Source organism: Neurospora tetrasperma (genome assembly GCF_000213175.1).
Source record: "Neurospora tetrasperma FGSC 2508 unplaced genomic scaffold NEUTE1scaffold_81, whole genome shotgun sequence".
Lineage (NCBI taxonomy): Eukaryota > Fungi > Ascomycota > Sordariomycetes > Sordariales > Sordariaceae > Neurospora > Neurospora tetrasperma.
Genome location: NW_009799179.1, coordinates 7,713,427 through 7,735,182, shown reverse-complemented (window position 1 = coordinate 7,735,182; position 21,756 = coordinate 7,713,427). Strand labels below are relative to the sequence as shown.

Genomic DNA, 21,756 nt, shown 5'->3' with positions numbered 1-21,756 from the left:
GTTTCTCGAACGAGTCAGTTTGATTTTTCGCCATCTTTTTTTGATTTTTTTTGTTTCTGTCGTGTGTTGTCCCACTTGGAACACTTCGGGCGGAAAGCCGGGATGGCATGCCAGCCAAATTTTTCGCTCATGCGGGTGGTAGGAATCACTGAGCTTATGAAACCCCACTCAAAGCCAAATCTTCAATAAAAAACGGTCCGATAGTGTAGTTGGTTATCACGTCAGTCTAACACACTGAAGGTCCCCAGATCGAGCCTGGGTCGGATCAATTCTATCTTCATTTTTTTGCAAAATCTCATTTGGTCTCGATTTTTTTTCCCCGTCGAGTTGATGACCTAATGTTTTAATCGCCATTGCGATGCGATGCTTGCGCGTCATTCGATAAAGAAATTCATTCTGTCTGCACGTTTTCGCGCTTGATGGGTTTTATTTTTCTTGGCGATTGCTTTACAGTACAATTCAAATTGAATAACTTGGACCTTTGGGAAATCTTCTACGCAATAACTTCAATCACCGACAGCAAAGGGGAAAGAGGGGATGAAGAATTATGACTGTATTCTATATTCATTATCATCAGCCAGTTGGTATCATATGTACAAACCCCCTAAATACAAACTAACTCCAGCCATGTGTATATGCAAAAAGTCCCTGCCCGACATTGCCTAACCTTTCAGTGTCTTTTGACTCCTCTTCCCCTGACCATTAATCACCCCCCTCTCTCAAATAGGAGTGTCTTCCTCATTAAAATAATAACCCCAAACGCTGTCCACATCCGCCACATACACAGTCGGGCTCACCTTCCTCAAGCCCTTAGCCCATAGCTCCCTCTGTTCATCCGCCGGATCAAACACCGGCGTCGCCACCCGCAAATGCAACGACGACACCCGTCTCGCCAACCGATCAGGTACAGACGGCGATCCCCCCTCCCTGGCGTTAAACCGATCAATGATGCCAATCAGCTGCGTGAAAGCCTCGGCTTCGGCCTTGCTGCATTCACGGGCGGTGGGGTCATCCAGGTCTACATCCGACGGGCTCATTTCGCGGCGGCGGCGGCGGCTTCGGGCGTCGAGCTTGTAAGTCTTTGGCTGCCGTCTTCCATTTCCTGTTGTTCCCGTGGTGGTTGTTGTTGTTGTGTCGTTGTCTTCGGACCCCGTCGAGTCGTCTGCTGACTCTGACTGTTGTCGGAGGTTGGGCACGCTCTTTCTGCTTGTGGGGTAGTAAGCCTGGGAGGAGGGGCGGAAGTTGATGCGTGGTGGCGGGTTGCGCTTGCCGGGGTAGAAGCTGGAGCGGTGCAGTGGAAATCCTGAAGAAGAAGAAGATGAAGACGAGACTTGAGAGTAGGAGGATCCTACGGACCAGGGACGGAGGGGTGATTTGACTGGTGGTGAGGGAGGCGCGTAGGTGGGTGGTGGAGGTGTTTGGGCTGCGTCGGAGATGATGCTGACGTCGTCATTGTAAAAGTCCGGTTCTAGTTCTGGGACTTGGTCGGATCCTGATGAGAGGGGCCGTGATGGTATTGAGTCTGATCCGCTTGATAGAGGTCGGTTTGGTGTTGGTAGGGGAGGGGGTATTTGGTAGTGTCCCCTGGACGTTGAGGGTCGTTGTGGTGATTTTGGGGGAGGTGGAACACAGCCAGCGTTGGACGAGAAGTGATTGCTTTCGCCATGTGTTGAGTTTGTGTTTGGTACAGAAAGATGTGTTGACTGTGTGTTGGATGCGGTGATGTCAACGCTTGATTTCTTTCTGCAGGCAACAGGCCGTGGAAGTGAAAAGTTCAGAAACACGGTAGCGGATGCTTCCTTGGGCCGGAACTCAGAAAGCGGTCTCGGTGCTGGAGATGCATTGTTCGGGATGACTAGAGGTGGAAGTGATGTCCCTCGTGAATGTCTGGATGTGGGTAATGGAGGCCATCGAGGAGGCCGTTGAGGAGGCCGTCGAGGTGGTCCAATGTAAAGATCTGTAATGTAATCCCGGCCAACGCCAGATTTAGACATGCTATGGCCATGCACTGTTGCCATGCTGGTGGTGTAAGGTACCGAGGATGGGTTCGGGGAGCCTTCTGGCTACAGAGGACGAACGAAGTCAAAGCAAACGAAGTGGACAGTTGACGAGACTCTTAAATAGGTGTAATACGGTGAAGCAGGAGGCCTTCCCAACAAACCGGACAAAGCTCGTGTGGACTCACTCGAGTCAAGATAGCTGCAGATGTTGTGTAGATCTGAGTGGGTGTCGTCAGAGAAGGATTCAAAAAATGGAGTAGCAGTACGGTGCGAAGGTGGCTGAGATAGTGCGATCACCTCACTGGTACACCAATTGAATACTCATAAAGGGAATTCTTATGGTTAGTGAAGCTCTTCGACCTCGTATTATTGCTCGAATCCCGTCCACTGGATCCACGTTTAAACTTGGGAGTGGCACACAGCCAGGAACCACGCCGGGAGATCTGCTGGCAACGGCCGCGCACAAGCAAGTTTTAGCGCTGAAACAAATGCTGCCATGTTGACCGAGGTTTGCTCAAGTCCGAAGTGCGGGGAGGTTGGAGATAACAAGTTCCTCCAAGCTAAAGAATTGAGGACTCGGATGCCCTGCCCAGGCAACCTGACGGACTTTTGAAGACTGGTGTTTTTTGCGGCTGCCGCCTGGAGAGGATTCGGCGACGTTTCTCTCTGTTCTTCAGTGGATTGGAGCGTGGCTGCGCTATAAATATGAATCGGATGACGTTGCGTTCGTGCCAAGCTCAGCCCCGCGTGGGTCAAAACTGCCTGGACGGGAGCGGCCTCCGGTCTTAGTGTACACTAAATGGTGAGGCTAAGGAACCCAACACACCGGATGATTTGGGCCCGCTTGCCGAGGCAAGGCATCCTGGAGTTTGGAGTTTGTACCTGTTCTTTTTCCAATTGTTCACGAGCATAACCATGTAGTGACACCATACAAGAAGTCTTCCAGAGTGTCAAGTGACCACACAAAGGTTCGCAGATGAATCGGATACGAACCAACGACCTTCGAACGACGAATCACGATATGAGCAGCAATCGTTGAATGTCCGGCTTGGCAGCGACCATGATTCGCACCACGAAATGCCTCCAAGAAAAACGTGATGACCACGAGCGCGCAACGGTCTAGGTACACTCTTGACCGGCCCGCTCCTCGGTATACCGTCCGCTAAATGTACGCGCAAGTGCCATCATGGCTGAGACATGCGATCGATATGATTGTCAGGGGAGATAAGCGAGGATCTGCCAGGATCACTGCCTTGCGAAATCGGCAATCTGTTCCTGCAATAAAAAGAAAGGACTATCAACAGAAGAGAAGATTGGAATTGCCGGTTGTCATTACCAGATGTATCGATGCAAGCACACGTTGCACAACGTAAGCTCTGTGTAACGAACACTCGCGGCAGAAATAGCGATGAACGGGCACCATGCATACCGGGGATAACGTGGTTCAACAGACAGAAAGACAGCTTCGATTCATCTCAGTCTATGCCCTCCCTCTCCAAAGGAAACCGTAAAATCAAACGACAAACGCCTCGCTTCGCTATCTAGAACCTAGGTATCCCAAAAAGCAAAACGCCTGCCTATCTGCCCGCCTGCCGGAATATGACGTCATGTACAGATCCTTTTCCCTTCTTCCATGTATTTTTCCCCAGGCACCAAGATGATCACCACCATTCTTCATGAAACAGTCCCGCCGTCGTTGTATGGGGCAGCAGCGCCACCCGCTTCGGCAACGGCGCCAAGATCGTCAACTCCTTCGTCTGCCCGACCCCTGCATATCGATATCCATATCCATAATCCTGCCGCTCATACCACGGCACACCATCTTTGGATCCCTCTTTTGGCGACGACCGTGGCGATGATCTCGTCGACTTTAGGGAGCATACCGTCGTAACCCGGCTCCTAACCTTCTTCAGCTCCTCCAGCCTCTGCAACAACTTCCCCCTGTTCCACAGCCTCTTGACATGCAGCTGCCTAACACCGTCCTCCAAATCGTACACCGTTCCCGGCGGCACCGGGGGCTCGAAAAGAACCACGCTCTCTGCCCACGCCCTGGCTTGCTCCTCATCCTCGTCTGAGAAAGTAAATGTTACGCTGTCTTCGTCATCCGGTTGCCGCATGGTGATGAACCAGGTGAGGAAGCTGGGCATGGCTAGTGTGACTTCTTTGGAGGCGGCATGAAACACGGCAAGTCGTCGGTAGCCTGGCACAGCCTGCGCATAGGGCGGCCGCGAATCTTCGGCTTCGAGGTAAGCGGCGTAGGCGGCGGCGAGGGCGCGGTGCGAAAAGACGAGGCTTATCTGGTCGTCACAGACCGAGACGTCTATGGCTGCTAATGTCGGCATGGCGCAGGCTTATTTTTTTTTTTTTTTTTTTTTTTTTCTCTTGGTTTGAGGTGATGATGATGATGATGATGATGATGATGATGATGATGATGATGATGATGAGGTGATACCCGGAGAGGTGGTTGAGACCAGCTCAACAACGGGGCGGGCGGGTGCCGACTGTTTCCGTGTTGCGGTGAGTTGTAGTCGACTTGTCGTTGACTTCTCTGTTTGTCTTGCACTTCGCGAGCAGCTCAGCGGGTCTTGGCGGCTGTCTTTGTCGGCGCTGCAATATGGATGCGAATACAATAAAAGCCCAACTGCTGACGAGTCGACTTTGGCTACACTCTAAGCTTCGGCAGTTCTCTGGGCCCGATGTTTGCTCAATACTCCTGTAGAAAGAAAGGACCAGCGATGCGAAAATATCGTCGAACTTTGGTTGTGTGTAGTAAGTCCAGATTGACAATATCGAAAGCTGGACAACTCCAGGCGCGCGGGAATAGCAGCACATCCAGCAGTTTTAAAAAAGCCTCTATCTAGTCTTACCATCATCTATGTAGGAAATGATATTACAACGTCGTCTCCATTGTTGACAATTTTATAAGCCAATGAAGCCAGTCCAGTTGTTCGACGTGCCGGGTTTTTTCTTTCTCCTCCTCTTTGCTCAAATTTTTTCTCTTCCACTCTTTATTCTGTTGCATGCAAGTGGAAGCTACCTTAGACTAGTAGATCCAGTTTAAGTGGTGAAGTGGCACTCATCTTGCAGCCAGTGGTTTCGCTCGCCACCAGCGCCCGCAGCGCAGATTGAACCACTCGACACTTCATGCATGCACTATACTGCTTCTGATGCAGTTTTGCGGTTCGCCGAGTGTGAATGGATCTTCGCGCGGCTCATGGGGCGGGGAAAGCACCTTGGGATCGTTTTCGGCAAAGAGGAACTTACCAGGTCGTCATAGTCGCAGTCGCAGTCGGGCACTTATTCGTTCGCTTGATATTCCAAACTAACCGTGCCGAACAAATGAAAGAGTCTTCTTGTTCTTTCTTTTTATCCAATGTCGCAGTGCCCATCAACTGTGTGAGCCTGTGAGAGAGAGGGATTCGTGCGAATGGTTTCGCTTGTTTCGCCTTCGACTTGTTTAGAGGCAGGTATGGAAGTGCGGAGAAGGACTATTTGTCCAGTTATCTGCGAGCGAGGAAAGCCGTCCAAGCCGTCGTGGGTCTTTCTTTTTGACCATCATATGTATGTTCGCCCAAATGTGTGGTTGAGATCGTTCTGGGACGAGTTTCTTCGGTGCTCCATATAAAGACATCCCGACCCCTCCCCGCAAGCAACCACGGCAGGAGACATCAGCATCGGACGTCAATTCCTGTACGCTATTATCGCGCGAATCGTGAGATCTGCGAAAATTCTGAGACGACCTATGTCGACAGCTGTTGAAGATCTTGATATGTATGTAGGTGATTGGAGGCTATCCCGCTAGCGAAGTCGGCGACTTTCGGTTTTCCTTTCTCAGTAGAGACGTCAAGACTGGCCGAGGCATTTTGTTGTAGCACCGCAGGCGCAGAGTCAGACTGACGAGCCCGAGTTATTATCGATGCCCAGCAAAAGACCCAATTATACTTGCGCTTTATGAGACCACCAGCTCTGCCTAAATTTGATGTTTGCATTTACCCTTCCTTCTACGCTCTGGTTCGAAGACAACAAAAGACGCTCGCCAGCCTCACAGACGGGAACTTATCGAGAGGTTTTTTTTTTCTTGGTGTAGTGAGTCGTTCGGCGGCATCTCGGCTTCGAAAAGGCTGGAGAGGAGTCGAAGAAGAAGATCTTTCTCACCATCAACGGTAAAGTGAAGTCTCTGCTCCTGCAACTGCGATAAATTTTCCAAACTGTTTCACATCTGCATGTAAGACTATCGACCTGGAGAAAGAAACACATCTTTTTCATGATGCCAAATACAGATATCGTGCAGCAGGGTCCAGTCCCATCTCCATCCATCTCCGGTCCATGATCCATATCCCGCATCTCGTCCGTCCTCGACCCCTCCCCGAGCCTCCTTCTCCGCGCGCTATCGCTGTCTGAGATCTTCAAAAGTCCCACCTGGCTGCTGCGGATCGTTAGGCCAAATCGGCGGGTGGAACCGCATGGCGCCAACGCAACTTGAATTGCAAACGCAAAACGGTCCAGTCCCCGCCCCGCCAACCCGGAGTGTGGGCTGTTGTCATCCCAGGAACGAATCAAGGCCAAGCCCGACGGGGGATCGGTCTTGTGAATCCACTTTTTCTCACCGCGGCACACCTGGGCTCAGCCGCCGGAGGAGTCACGGCACCTGCCTGTTCGGTGCACTTTTCCCCCTATCTAAGAGCAACTAACGGGACCTAACGTCAACAAATCGAGCAGATAAACAAAGTTTGGCTCAACTGGCTCTGTGGTGTAGTGGTAGCATACTTGCTTTGGGTGCAAGTGGTCCCAGGTTCGAACCCTGGCTGAGCCCTGAAGCAATCCATCTGCTCAAATTTTTTTTTTATATCTTACTTTTTCCCCATGGCTTTTTAATCTTCGGTTCCTGAATTGCATGCAGTCGGTTCGGGATCATCCCTGGCAGGGATTCTCTTTTTGGGGGGAATTGAGCCTCAAAAGTTTAAAAAAGAAAAGCCGTCTGGGCATCTGGTGGGGAGAGGGTTGCGTCTGTGTGTCTGTGTGCGGAATGACGTCCTTTCACATACTCTTTTTCTAGAGGTTTGGTGGTGCGTCCTTACTGTCGCCGTAACAAGTTTGATGATGCACGCGACTGGCTGCTTGCAGAAACTGTAACCGGAATGGAAATGTTTGTGTTGTTTTTGTTGACGCACAACTATGTGCTTCGTACTTGTTGACATCGTCGCTAGGCAGAAAATGAAGCTCAAAGACTTGAGATCTCGAGTTCATCGTTTGACAACGATAGAAGTTTTCGAGGAGTATGATGTCTTGAATTCGCGCAATTGTCTTTCAAAACCGCCAAGTATCCATTTTCTTCCGTAATACACTCGAGAGTCCTGTGTTCCCAGACACTCCCTCTCGTGTAGATCGCATCTTCATTTCGATCATAGGATTACACCCATCGAATTCTTGCAAAGAAGAACCAGTTCGAAGTAAAGCAGGGGATGAGGCTCAAAATAAATAGATATCCCGTCGTTGTCGCTTTCTCACTTCTCGGGTATCACCCTGACTGGCCGTCGCACACACACACCCATTCACGACATGTTCATGTCCCTGACTAGGTAGTTGACGCTAAGCTCTTGAGTCGCCGGCGGCACTTGTCTTGAAATCAATTTTGCGGCCTTCGAAGAAAACAGAAGCTTATACTATTGCCTCAGGACGACAAGCGGAAAACACCAAAGCACTCTTAGGTTGGAGGCCTGCGCAGCTTTAATGATTCGGTGATGCCTCGGTACACTTAAGTATGCGGCATGACTTCAATGGAACATCGTCTCTAGGTTAGGGATCGAGCTCGGGAGACATACCCATAGAACTGGTGTGGGAGGGCCACGGCTAGGTATCCTGGCGTGGATATCGACGTTGCCCATCATGAGCAACCGCATCAGCATGTTTACCAGTTATGATACATGAGGGTATTGGCTCACACACAAGCCATACCGAGTCGAGTCAAGGTCAGCACCAGTCATTGTTCGTCTAGCACAAATATCACAATATATCACAATTTGAACAGAGGGCAGCTACAATTTGTGGCCTATAGCACTTGGTTTTTACATCTTATGAATATGAATGGGTACAGAGAGGCAAAGTGATGTTTGATCCCTTCTTGACTTCTTTTGCCAGGGTTGAGTAAATGCATTGTCCTGTTGGTCCGGGAAGTATTGACTCCCGGAAGTTGCCCTACGTCTGAGATCAGAGGTCGTCATCATGATGCAAAAGAAGCTTTGCTAGCTTCTGACAAAGAATGTCGTTAGAAGCTGGACGACTCCTTGTATGGGCATGCTGTGTTCTCAAGTGCCAACTCTATCTCGGTGCTTTGACTTGGAGCCTGATGTCGAAACTTCCGCACAAGTGAAAGCGAATGCATGGTAACTTACTTGTCCAAGATGAGGGAAGTGATAAGATTGAATACCGGGAACTTGTGCCTAATTGTGTCTGAATGGCCTGCCAGGTGTTGGAGACCAGGATGTCATGCCATGGTGACCCTAAAAACTATCCGTAGAGCTTGTCTGGGTTCTGCTGGGTCTTCAACAACTGCCAGGCATGACTGTAAAACTCGCTCGCAAGAATCTGAAGGAGTGAACAGCCCGGACTTCCTCTAGGAGCAGGGGAAGTAATCTTGGAGGTCATGACGGGAACAACAGTAGGCGCCCGTGAGGTGTAGATTAAATCTTGAAGAGAACTTACTGTCAAAGACCCATGATTCGAGTGTCTTTACAACGATGTCAGAAAACTAGTGGCTCTCCACTAGAGAAGACCACCGTGACCTGGCTGTCCAGAGTGCCCTAGGAGATGCCCTCGGGCATGATCCCGCTCGCCTTTTCAATCTTCTGTTACGCTTTGTAACCCGGCAACCTACCTGCTCTGTGAACTTCACGACGGTAAAATTGCTGATGCTGCTGCTTGACAACTGGGGGAAGCGAAGGGCTATATACCCATGCTTTTCATCCTGTACGCGCTCGAAATTCGAGATGCTCACGAAGGGACCGGCAGCCGCAGCTTCACAACCCCTGTTGCTCGCGACCAACGATCAAAGGTCCGAACAGGCGAGCGAGTCACTCGTCCGACATGCCATTGTGTTTAAGCCGCTAGGGATCCTGGTTTCCATCTTGGTGAAAAGCTGGCGGACTTGCCGAGATGACAAGGAAGGATCGCCCATGCCATCACACCTTGATGGCCAGCGTCGGACCTTCACCATTCGGCAGCCTTGGGAAGTGGCTGTTCCTGACCATTTGTGTGGACATTTTTGATTAGCTGTGGCCTGTCTCGAGCGACTTTTTTTCAACGGGGCAGTGGCGACGAGCCGAGGTAGGAAGTCTCTAACGTGGAACGGTTGTCTGGCTGTACTTGGTATCGTCCACATCCGGTATGTCGGATGAAGAACCGTTGGTTTGTCGTATGTAACGCTCGTCCGGCCGAGTCCGTAAGTAGGGTGGACATGCAGTCGCTGAAGCCGTGACACCATTCGTCCATGTTGTGTACCGTGACCCGAGTCGAGCGCCACGGCGCCAAAAGGACTCGAGCGTCCACTCGTCCGCCCACCCACCAGCTAGCCCGGTAGCGAGGGAGCTCCACGCGGTATCCGGCCACGGAAACTTGTAGGGAAGTCGGTCGATAGAACACCGGCATTGAAGCTTTGAATCGCTGAACATGGCAAGCAAGGCCCAGGTTTTTGTACATCTTTTATGTCAAGTGACGAGTGCTGCTCTTCGCTGCTGGATCGGTGTCGAATGCCGTCAAGTAACTATCTAGGCAATGGTCGCTTCTCGGCTCGAGGAGGGGGTTCTGGAGACGGACCACATCGTAAGACCGGATGCTTGTTTACAATTGGCTTTCGCGGTGGTCCGCAGAAAAAGTGTGGTTCCTGATTCCATCATCATGGCAAGCGGGAGTGTCTGCCAGGACATGACGTCCTCAATTCTGGCTAAGATCCAATGGCCAGCCGATGTCATCGTTATCAGCTTGGCTGATGGTCCGTGCAGTATCCGCGATAAGGGCCCGCGCCGCTTGCGAACAAAATCCGCTGCCAAAACACAAACGAGACGGGAACACACAGGAAGGGCCCGTGTTTATAGTGGACCGGTGCAAAAGGTCAAGCAAGTCAAGGGCCTGATCGGCTCGCGTAACAGTGACCGCGTAACCGTAACCTCAAAGTTATGCAAAAGCTAAAAACGGGAGCCTTCCCTATTTTAGGGGGGAAGCCGGGCATCTTGTGGAATTTCTGTGGGTTTTTGTGGTCCCTCGAAGTGGTTACGCTTTTATACAAAGTGGTTACGCTCGGTCACGCTTGAAGCCTTTATACAATCCAATGCTGAAAAGTTTGTTAGCTTGGTTCTTCACCCTCTTAGTCTAACTAGGGGGGTTCAGGGGTATTTATTAGCTAAAAGAGTCAGAGAGTGGGGGAAAAGTGAACTGAGAGTAAAATTAGCGACTTTCTCATACACAAAGGCCTTTTTTTTACTCCACTCTTAAACCAAATCCACCTTCAATCCCCCAAAGCCATTGTTAAAGAGGTTAAATCTAGTGGATTCTACGCCCATTCTACCCAGTTTTACCCACTTCTACCCTTAATTTAGGATACAAGAGCTTCTTACTTTCCCTAAACCATCCTCCTTAAGTGCAACCCTCAAAATCAATAATTTGGTTAATATAAGTTGACTAGTTAAAGGCCCATGTCGAAAAGAGGTACAAATTCCCTGTTAAGTAACACGCCAACAAACTTACCAGGGCTGGATTGTACTTTCAAAGTGGATAGTGATGAGAATCCTTAGTTGTATTTGATTAACTTTAAGAAGTTTAACGACCATCTATCGTCTCTCCAAAAGAGTATAGATGCCCATATTCTAATACATTAGCGTATCCGTCTAAAAAGGTTACACAAAGCAGCTGAAAGGTGCTTTGCGTAACCTCGTAACCTTTTTGGAGTGGAGGAACTAGAAGGAGATGGGGTTAAAAGCGCTACTTTTATGGATTTAAGGCACTACTCTTGTGGATTAGTTGACCAAAAGCCAAGATCTAGGTACTAAGGCAAATTCTCCACCCTATAGGATGTATCTAAGGTTACGTTTTTGAGGTTACGGTCACGCGAGCCGATCAGGCCCCAAGCCAGCATTCGAAATGAGCATCGATGGGTTTTGCGGCCATTTCCAACAGCCAAGCCGTTTGCCAATTCGCTAGCGCGTGGCGGGGCTGCGGAACAACCTTGTTCTTTTAACCGGCCGATCGCCCACCAAGTCCACGACCCGACCGATGGCCATCAAGGTTCTCACTTCCATGCGCCCAGTCACCCATCCATCACATAGGTTGGCAAGTTGGCGAAACCGAGCGACGACACCCTCACCAACACGAAGGAAATGAAACGACGAGAACAACGAGCTGAGTACCGAGGGTCTGCAGCTGTCGCATCCTTTGCGTCTTGTTCCAGTCGCATTGATTGCGCATTCCGTTCACAGCATTAAAAGATGTATCGGTGAATATTGAGTATCGGGTGCCCAGACTCAAACTTGCTCAAGAGGACGAGGGCTATCGTCAATTTTCGTCAAGGGGTCGGTGGCTATACATTTGACTAAACTGAGATTACATGAAGAGGCGGAGAAATGTGCAGATCTTCCCAAGAAGTATACAGGCTCTTCCGAACTCGCTGACGCTCTGCAGCTCAAACTCAAAAAGCGAGGGCCATGATGGCCAATCCTGCGGCAGCCAAGCCCGACGCTCCCTGGCGGACGGCACCAGCAGTGGGAGGGGTGGTGGGAGCAGTCGCGTTGACCGAGCTAGTCTGTGTCTGGGACCCGGGAGATGCCGTGCTAGTTGCCGAGACGTGGCCAGCGCAGTGCCAATGGTCGCCGTGGGCCTCGCAACCGTAGGATTCCGTCGGGCTGGGCTTCAAAGAGACGGAAGAAGCGGACTCGCCATCATGGTCGTGATCCTCCTCGTCGTGGTCATGGTCGTCATGATCATGGACTGCGGAGGTGGTCGCAGCTACGGATGAGACGCTGGCAGCGGTCACGACCGTGGCAAGAGAGGTGACCTTGGGACCCTCGCAGTGCCTGAAGTTGTCAGTTACAATGTCCGCAAGGGCATGACTCGCCGTGGATACATCAACATACCAGTGGTCGCCATGAGGCTCGCAGCCAACCGAAGCAGTGGGCGAGGGAGCGAGGGACTGGGCCAGTGCAGTATGCACGGAACACAAGAGGAACGGCGCAACAGTGGACAGCTTCATGATGTTGACTTGACGAGTGGGTGGCTGCAAAAATGAGACGAGTGACTATCGGGTCTGTCTGCTGATGCTTCCTCCTCATCGTGTCGTATTTATCTTCATCCCGAGTTCTGTTGCCCAGCCTTGGCTGTCAAGCAATATCCGAGAAGAGGCTGATCATGCTCATGCAGAGATGGTTCACGGTGAGCTGTTGCGGTCGAGCGAGCAGTTCCCAGCCATTGCGAGGAGTCCATCAAGGTGTCCGAAGGTTGAGGGACTTGATTCAATATTCGTGAATGCCTCATCTTGGCAGCATGATGGTGTTGATGCCAAGGAAGCCTCTCCTAGACCTGACTTGGAAAACCTAAAGAGTTTGGTCTTGGTAGACGGCGTAGGAGCGTGAGTCCACCCTCATCCTCCTGGGTTGGTGGGCAGCAGGAAAAAGTAAAATGAGTCGAGGCAACGGATGGACTTGGCGTGAATTCCTACTGGGCTCCCGTGGTGATGTTGGTGTTTTTCCAAGAGCTTAGCGTAAGCTGAGGCTAAAAGATGGAGAAATATCGATTTGTGAAAGCTTCAGTAGCAGTCAGTAATGTCGAGATATCGAGCATCTCGAACGTGGGCTTTTATGGATTGGAGCACATGTCTCGCGACCGGATATTCGAGAAGAATTCTGCACACTGATGAGACAAGTCTCTAAGGAGTTTGGAGATAAGAAACATCGCACATAAAGAAACAATGACCGTTGCATTCCCTGAATGATGTGCCTCCCACTTGGATACACTGCAGTGGAAGAGTGTAGCTGCAGTGTGAGATGCTCGACTGACAAGGACAATGGCAACTGCCTTTTTCGATCCGTCCAATCAATCCATGAGAAATTGCTGCTGAGCCCCACCCGCAGCAGGGGCTCACCGGACGTTTAAAAAAGGTACGTACCGTCGGAGCTATCTGGCCATCAAGGTTCTCAACCATCAAGGTGCCCTCTGTGCTGAGACAAGATTAGGACCCGTACCACGCTCCGATGCACCAGCAAAGACAGCCCACCCATTGGCTGAGAGGCGTCTTTACCAAGAAAACGACTCCACCGCCTGCAGAAACGACTTGTTCCTGCTGCTTCTCCTCTTCACTTTCGTGGCCACCGCCAGCCTCTCTGCTCGGTGTGTGTCCGTCCGTGTTTACATACTCCAGTCCTGCTCCCCTCCTGCTTCCCTCTTTCACGTGGGCGTTTGGAGAACTGGACATCTGGAATGTGTCAATACCTCCCTTGTACATAGTAGTGTTTTCGAACCTCTTTTTTTCGCCAATTCGCAATCCATATCCGTCTGTGCAAGACTCGCTCGGCACATCCCGCGCCCCTCGCCGCCAAGTCCCCAGTCCGATAGATATCCCCGAAAGATGGAAATGGCGCGTCACTCGCTCCGTCTCGTCTGAAGCTTCCTGGACCCTCAATCCGTATCCACCGCCACGAGCTTGGCCTACCTTTACGACCCCGACGACCGTTACAATTTGGAACCTTGAACATCCACGTTCCTCCATCATATACCAGTTAGGCAATTTGACCGAAGCAGTCAACGTCTTGAACTACACGGCGATCTTCATCGCGACTTTGTTCACCGGTCAATCTCGCCCTTCACTTCACTTCCGTGAGTCAACCCATCTCACTTGAGCCTCCGGCCTCGCTACTTAAGGAGCTGTCAACGCCTTCAGTCTATACCTTCCTCATCCTTCACTGAGAGAAGGACATCCTAGCCTGGTTTGTTCACGCAGCCCATCGGCTACTCTGACGATATTCGGCAAAAACCAAACGAGGACAGCTTCTCTTCAGCTCACACGATATCATCTCAATCCCTAGGCTTGACGCAGCCTATACTTCTCTCCGTGGCCCTTAACCTCCGGAGCTACCTGTACCCCTAATCCCATCATGGCTCGCCTACTTCCCGCAGAAAGGAAATCTATCCTTCAATTTGCTTTGGCGGCGCTCCTTTTTCAGTCCACTTCCGCCTCTCAAATACAACACAGAGCGCCCCAGGTCACAGCTGCTCCCACCGCAACCACCGCCCCAGCCGCCATTCCCACCGCCATTTCGGGCTGCCACTTGCACGATACAGAAGTGTAAGCGTCTTGATATCATTTCGATATGTGTCACTGGATTACTGACCTGGCCCATACAGATTCTGCTTGGCTGATGCAACCGAGTACTCTATTCACACTACAGCCACTGCCACCTCTGAGCTCCCCGCTCAGTTCACAGGATGCCACTCTCACGATGATGCGCTGTACGTTCTCGTGCCCCCACCTCCCTTGTCTCGTGGCCTATATTAACAGGAAGCAGATTTTGTGTTTCCCCAAGCGGAGATGATGTGAAGATTTCACGAGTAATCGAGGATTCTGAACAAGGTCACGATGATCACGACCATGATGAAGATGAAGCGACGTCCTCTACCTCTACCAGTGAAAAGAAATGTCACTTCCATGCTGGTGTCGAACACTGCACTGGTGGTGATGAGCATGAGGAGGAGAGTGCAACATGCGAAAGGACTGACCGGGACTACAACATTCGTCTCAGAGTCGGTCTCCTCTTCGCCATGCTGGCAACCAGCTCCATTGGTGTCTTCGGTCCCATTCTGCTCTCCAACTTTGTCTCGCCAAACAATGTCTTCGTCACCATTCTTAGACAGTTCGGCACTGGCGTCGTCATCTCGACTGCCTTCATCCACCTCTTGTCTCATGCTCAACTCATGTTTGCCAGCGAATGTCTGGGAGAACTTAGTTACGAGAGCACAGCAGGTGCAATCTCCATGGCCGGCATCTTTGTTTCGTTCCTTGCAGAGTACCTCGGCGTTCGTGTCCTGCAGTGGCACGCCGCTAAAACAAAGGCACGCAACATCGAGAACGGTGGAGAGAAAGGAGACTCGGCTCAGAAGACCGAGATGGTTAACATACTGGTCTTGGAGTGCGGTGTTATCTTCCATTCTATTCGTAAGTTACACCGGTCCTATTACCCTTTCTCTTGGACTACCGCTGATCAAGTATCACAGTAATCGGCATTACCTTGGTTGTTGCTGGCGACACCTTCTTCCTCACCCTTTTCGCAGTAATTGTGTTCCATCAAATGTTTGAGGGTATTGCGCTTGGTTCTCGCATCGCTGCTCTCGGAACTCTCCCGCCGATCAACGCGGCCTCCTCGGTCCACGGCCATTCGCACCACGGTCACAGCCACTACGGCCACAGTCACAATCAAGCTCATGAGGTTAAGCGCTCAAGTCTACGTACTGAGTCCACCTCGCCAACGGGAGCCGATCATGGAGTCGTCTCTGAAGACGAGTCAGCAAGAGTCACTGTCATCAAGCCTGTCTCGCTCAAGAAGAAACTCCTCTTGGCTTCTGGTTTCGCTTTGGTCACCCCTATCGGCATGGCCATCGGTATCGGCGTACTCAAACAGTTCAATGGTAACGATCCTTCGACTATTATCGCTATCGGCACTCTCGACGCCCTTTCGGCCGGCATCCTTATGTGGGTTGGCATCGTCGAAATGTGGGCTCATGACTGGATGCTGGGCGGCGAGATGACTACTGCCAGTCCTCTCCGCACTTTGGCCGGCTTGACTGCCCTTGTCGCAGGTTTGGCTTTGATGAGCTTGCTCGGAAAGTGGGCTTGAGAGACTTTATGTCGCACACTCTTCTTTTTGGGATATCATTTTTTTCCCTTCTCTTTCTGGGATTGGCTAGGTTTCTCCAAAATAATTATTGGGTCAACGTTATTGGGCATGGCGATTGGAAAATTCTGCTTGGATGGGCATTGATCACACAAAAGTTTATTGGGTTTGGATTTGGCGCACACCTAATGAAGCATATCAAGGGACAACAGTATGACAAGGAAAGAAAGCAATTGAATTATCGAAAGCAAGCCAGTAGGAACGCATGTTGGTGGAGGAGAGACAAAGTTTAGATGGCTACACCAACAATTCATGGTCTTTGTACACTGAGTTCATTGATTGAAGGTAACAATTGAATACATAATTCGACGGCATATCCTACATTGGGCAGGAAGTAGGGGTCCCGGGTCTTGCGTAACTTCGAGGTCGCATCTGTCGTTAATCACCGAGCAGTGTTAGGCGAGGACGACATGAAAAATGTCGCACGTAGGGTTTTGTACGATGGGTGGCCTCAACACATGAGAGACAGCGGAAGGGATGATCTCTTTCAGTTTGAGATCCAGGAGTAAATCAGAGGAAATAATGGCCTTTTTCCTGTTCGCCTTCATTTGATCGAATCAATCTCAAGGTAGGAATGTATCAAGCTATGTAGCCAACTCTCTCAATCGGCATTGTCCCCTCCTTTGTCCCCATGGCAAAGAAATATGGATTTTGTTTCCCGTGGATTTCTTGACGTCTTGTTTCACGGCTCGAGAAAAAAAGATGCGGCACATCCCTGTTAGGAACAATGCACGCAACGCACACATACGTACACCCTGCGTCGTACCTGCCTGCATCCACGACTTGACCAAAAAACGACCAAGTAACACAATACAATAGAACAAAAAAGGCCAAAGAAGCTATGAAACGTGAACGAAACGGGAAAACAACATTAGAAGTGGCAAAAAGTGGAAAAAAGAAATGCCCAATAACAGGATTGAACTGTTGACCTTCGCATGGACTTGATATCTCGTAGAGAAGATATTAGTACGACGCTCTAACCAGCTGAGCTAATCGGGCTTAGTGTTGATCGCTGTGAAAATTGGTTCAACTTGATACTTACTAAGGATGATTTTCTGCACAGTGCACAGACACAAACCCGCCCGCTCGCCCCCTTGCTGCCGTGATAATTTTACCCCCGAGTGCTTGGTGGACACTCGCCGATGTCTTTAGCATGCTGCGCATGTCATGCTGGACACTAACTCAGGAGGAAGAAGAGTCGCTTTATTAAGGTATTGTGTAAATTTGGTTGTATTAATTTGCTATCAACGACTGGTAAAAGATTGTTCGATTTTTGCTACCCAATATCTTTGCTAGGCCTGCCTTGGGGCATGTTTCTAAAACCGGATACTTAGTAAGGTGAAAACTTCAAGAAAACCACAGATACGTTGATACAAATTAACTCTATAATACTTCCCCGGATTAAAAGAAGCTATATAGCTAACTAATATTACATAAAATAATAAAAATCTCTAATAAACGAGCAGTCCGCTCTTAAAAAGTCGTTACTACCGCCGCTAGCGGGTACTATTGTAACCTCCGTTATAAAATTAAAATTTCCTACTCTACCTCCTTCTCCCCTCTGTAATTTCCCTCCGTTTCTAACTACCTTCGCCTCTTCTCTGCCGCTACCTAATCTAGGGGGTACGGTACGTCGGGATAATTATTGTAGAAGGCCTATATAATATCGGGGGCTATAAATATATCGGCGCGTAGCTATTATAATGGTGTATATAGGGGTACCTAGACTATAAAGTATTCCTAACGACCCTTATTATTTTTCCGGTATCTATTAATTCTTTCGAACTTATATTTAATAAAATCTCCCTTATTATCGGTTCTCTTTATAGTTCGGCTATAATTAGTACGAACGTCCTATTCTTTTATAATTGCTTATCCTAGGAAACCTTCCTCGTCCTATAGTTTAACTTTATTAATGTAGAACGTTAGGCTATATTTTATATTAATTAGGAATTTAAATATTACCTGATAGTTATCCGCCTTAAGGATTTCGAACGGGCTTTCAAAGAGGGGTATAAATTTAACATAAGGACGGCCGGTATTAAGGTTCTCGGTATTAAAAAGGACTTTATTTCCCTCCTTATATTTCGGCGCGTTCGACCGACGGGTATTCGTATTATCTTTATAGTATTATTATATTCGCCGGGCCTAATTTATAACAAAATTTAAAATTCTTTTAAATTAGTTAATTAGTTTATTAACTTTAAAATACTCTACTTACTATACTATTAAAAACTTTAGTAAATAAGGCTTTACCAGCTCGATACCTATACGGGGGTAAAAACTATAATTAATAAAGAAGGGGGAGATACTAGTAGTCTTAGAAATAAGATTATTACTAGCGAATTCTACAATTAGAAGCTAATCTATCTAATCGTCTTAAGCCTAATTAATATAAAGATGAAAATATTTCTCTATTTCTATATTAATACACTTAATTTATTTGTTAGTAATAGGGTAGAAAGTAGAGAAGGGTTTGAGGGCGACTTCCAATTATAATAATAAAGCTTTCTAAAACTATAAAATAAATTAAATATTATAATTAGAAATAATAGAGTCTAATAAGCCGTAAATACTATAAACTCTCTTAATAAAACGCTCTACTAACTCTTTTACTATTAAACCGACTATAGAAATATGATATCTTATTTTAATAAGATAATTAATAATAACAGTAATATATTTAAATTCTTATCCGTAATATAAATAAAGGGTTAATAGAATAACGTAATCGACGGAAATATCCTTCTACAATGCAAATAGGACTGTTAGCAATTTTAAAAAGCTATGGGGGGCGTATCGTAATAGCTTAAATTTAATATATACTAAGCAAACCTTGCAATACAACTTAACGGCGGCGTATATTCCTAACTAAAAGAAGGACTATAATAATAATAAATAGGTTTTTTTATAGCCCGGGTATTTAGCTAATAGCGAATTGTAGACGCGGTAAAAGAATAGGAATTAGAACTCTATATTTATAGGGTCGATAAAGATAGCACTATAAAAGTACGCCCGTTCTTAAATTGTATAGTACTTAGCGAAAGGGACCTTTTTTATAAGGTTTTTAACTTCTTTAGACTATACTCGTCGGTTAGGGTCTAATAAGCAAGCAATAATATTTTAAAGAATCATTAATTTATTATAGCCTTCTATTACTAAATCGTCCGTAAACCTCTTATCTAGAATCTTTAAATTATAAATATATTTAATACTAATATTAATCTCCTTACTACCATCCTCTAAAACGAAGGCTCTATTAACAAAAATATTATAATTAAATGAAACTTTATTCTTAACTAACAGCCGCTCGTCGGATACGTTTTTAAACAAATCTACTACGGTATTACGGGGAGTTGAGACCGTAGTCACTATACTACCTAGTGACGGATTCGTTACTAACGGATTCGCCTCGAAAGAAGAATCCAGTAGGTGACGGATTCGTTAAAGGGATTAATGCGTAGCGGATTCGTCACTAAGTAACGGATTCGTCTTGAGGAACCACAGTTAATCGTAATTTAGAATTTGTATTAATAAATAGTATTACTGAATAAGAATTTCTAATTGTAAATAATAATTAATTGAGGAAGAGAATTCGTCTCCCAAAGAGACGAATCCGTCTATTACCATTAATATACTATATAAAACTATATTGTAATAACTCTTAACAAATCTATTAAGGGTACTATAATATATTTTATTCTAGCGGGGATTCCGTTGCATAATATCTCCTAGGGGTATAGGAGATAATAATACAACGGATCCGAAATTATTATATATTTAAATATATATATATTGCAAAGATACCTTCGGCCGAACCGGAAGAGTATAACTTCCAAACCTCCTCTTAAAATCCGTCTTATAACCCTTATTATTAGTTTTAGACCTTTTTTAATCCCAATTTAATACTACTAAGAATATTTTATAAAAATATTACTCTATCCTAAAATAATAATAATAAATATAAGAATAATTATAAGGCTACACCTAAGAAGAATAAAAATTATTAGTATTTGCATATAATATAATTTACTTATTAAATCGGTCGATAAGTTTATTTATTTGGGTAGATAGAGGTTTAGCCCTAGAAGCGTTACCTTTGTTCATAAATAAAATATAATATATTTTAGAATTCTAGCAATGCTACTTCCTCTAATTCGTATTAATTATAAGCAATTCTATACCCGTTATTTCCTTATTACTACTATCGGCTAGAGTTATTATTATATACGTTGTACAACCGGAACGAAGGTTTGGAATAATTATATCCGTAGGTTTAAAGTATTTAATCGACCCTATAAGATTCTCTATTATAAGAATAGGACCGAATAATTAGCCGTTAGTAGGCTTATAACCGCTACGGGTAACGGAACCGCCGGAACTAAATTCTTAATGAAGGTGTACTAGGGTCTTTTCTATTTGGGAAATAATTTTAATATTTAGTAGGGTGAATTTGTTAATATATTCATCAAGGGTTAAAATTTCTTCTATATTAGAAATTTTCTTTAAATGTTCTACTTCCTCCTTGAAGGTTAGTAAGCGCCGAATTGTAATATTTTGAAAGTAGGTACCTTTCTTAACTATATTATATATTTTAATATTAATATAATAATTAATCCCTTCAGTAATTAATTTACGAACTTAATTGTAAAGGCGGTCGTTACTACTATTAAATTTACTAGAGTAGATTTTAGTAAGGTAGGCTATATTTAAGTAGAAAAAATAATTTATTACTTATTCTAATAGATTATTTAATATATTCGCTATATAATAGGCTAGGAGGGTAGACCGGGCTAGGAAATAACTTTTCTAATTTGAAATATCCCCCTCCTCCTTTTAAATACTAATTATCTTTACCGCCTAATTATAAATACTCTTTAATATAAGTAACTCTAAATATATTACTTTACGAATATAATTAAAACAAATATAATTAATTTAATTATAGAGGCGATTAAGAGCTTTTCTAATATTAGTATATAGAATATTTATACTCTAATATTTTTTAATTAGTTTAAGAAATTCGTTCCTCAAGCGACGGATAGTAATAGAACGGTTAATAAAATTACCGCCAATTAAATTAAACTCGCCAATAATAAGAAGGCACTCTTAATCCTCTTTAGTAAAATTAATAATATTATTGTATATATTCGAAGGGGCGCCGTATAATAAATCTTGCTAGTATTCGGGTTTTAGATTTTAAATAAGGGTTTGAATAATATCCTAGAAATTATCGATGAAAGTAATTTTATTATTCGTTATACTATAAATAGCGCCAAAGGTAAGTATTAATTAAGATTTAATAATAAAGTCGGTACTATCGGCTAAATTAGCTAGGGTGCGAATTACTTTTAGGAGATAATTAAGGGGGTTATATTTGTATATAGTAGACCAATTGTCGCGGTTAGTAATATTAATTGTCCGATTAATATAGTTTAATATACTAGGCTTTTATAGTCTTATATACGCTTCGATACGCCTATTTAAAGTCGTTAATTAAATTTATTAGTAGGCGTTTACCCCTTTCGGGTTAAAGTACGAATTTAAGGGAAATTTAAATATTATAATGGGGGTAAAGGTAATAATGTTTTTAAAAGTTATAATAAGGAGAATATTTATAGTTATTAGAGACCCGGCTAAAACTGAAAATAAAATAGGGTATACTTTAGCGATCTTACTACTTATATTTATAATAAAACCTAAATAGGTTTTTATAGCTAGAACTAGGTACCGGCGGGAAGAGATATATTGTACAATTTAACTAATAATATTTAGGCGTTAATTTCGGATAGTAGGCGTAGGTTTAAAATACTATACAATCTCGTTTA

The 21,756-nt window shown here is 46.1% G+C and overlaps 4 protein-coding genes across 4 annotated transcripts; 1 reads left to right on the top strand and 3 right to left on the bottom strand.

Annotated features, from left to right (window-relative positions):
* Positions 1-719: 719 nt before the first annotated feature.
* On the bottom strand, positions 720-2,498 carry NEUTE1DRAFT_92460 (uncharacterized protein; the record flags this gene model as incomplete). Its single annotated transcript, XM_009858603.1, has 2 exons — positions 720-2,063; positions 2,406-2,498. The coding sequence occupies 2 exons, from the start codon at positions 2,496-2,498 to the stop codon at positions 720-722; spliced, it is 1,437 nt and encodes a 478-aa protein (XP_009856905.1).
* Positions 2,499-3,904: 1,406 nt separating this feature from the next.
* Positions 3,905-4,342, bottom strand: NEUTE1DRAFT_32941 (uncharacterized protein; the record flags this gene model as incomplete). Its single annotated transcript, XM_009856631.1, has 1 exon — positions 3,905-4,342. A coding segment is annotated over one exon (438 nt), but the record flags the coding sequence as incomplete, so codon positions are not given.
* Positions 4,343-11,688: 7,346 nt separating this feature from the next.
* On the bottom strand, positions 11,689-12,237 carry NEUTE1DRAFT_17689 (uncharacterized protein; the record flags this gene model as incomplete). Its single annotated transcript, XM_009856606.1, has 2 exons — positions 11,689-12,061; positions 12,122-12,237. Coding segments are annotated over 2 exons (489 nt in total), but the record flags the coding sequence as incomplete, so codon positions are not given.
* A 1,897-nt stretch (positions 12,238-14,134) lies between these two features.
* Positions 14,135-15,871, top strand: NEUTE1DRAFT_126631 (uncharacterized protein; the record flags this gene model as incomplete). The annotated part of the gene is made up of 4 exons (XM_009858602.1): positions 14,135-14,325; positions 14,385-14,489; positions 14,564-15,192; positions 15,252-15,871. The coding sequence occupies 4 exons, from the start codon at positions 14,135-14,137 to the stop codon at positions 15,869-15,871; spliced, it is 1,545 nt and encodes a 514-aa protein (XP_009856904.1).
* Between the last annotated feature and the right edge of the window lie 5,885 nt (positions 15,872-21,756).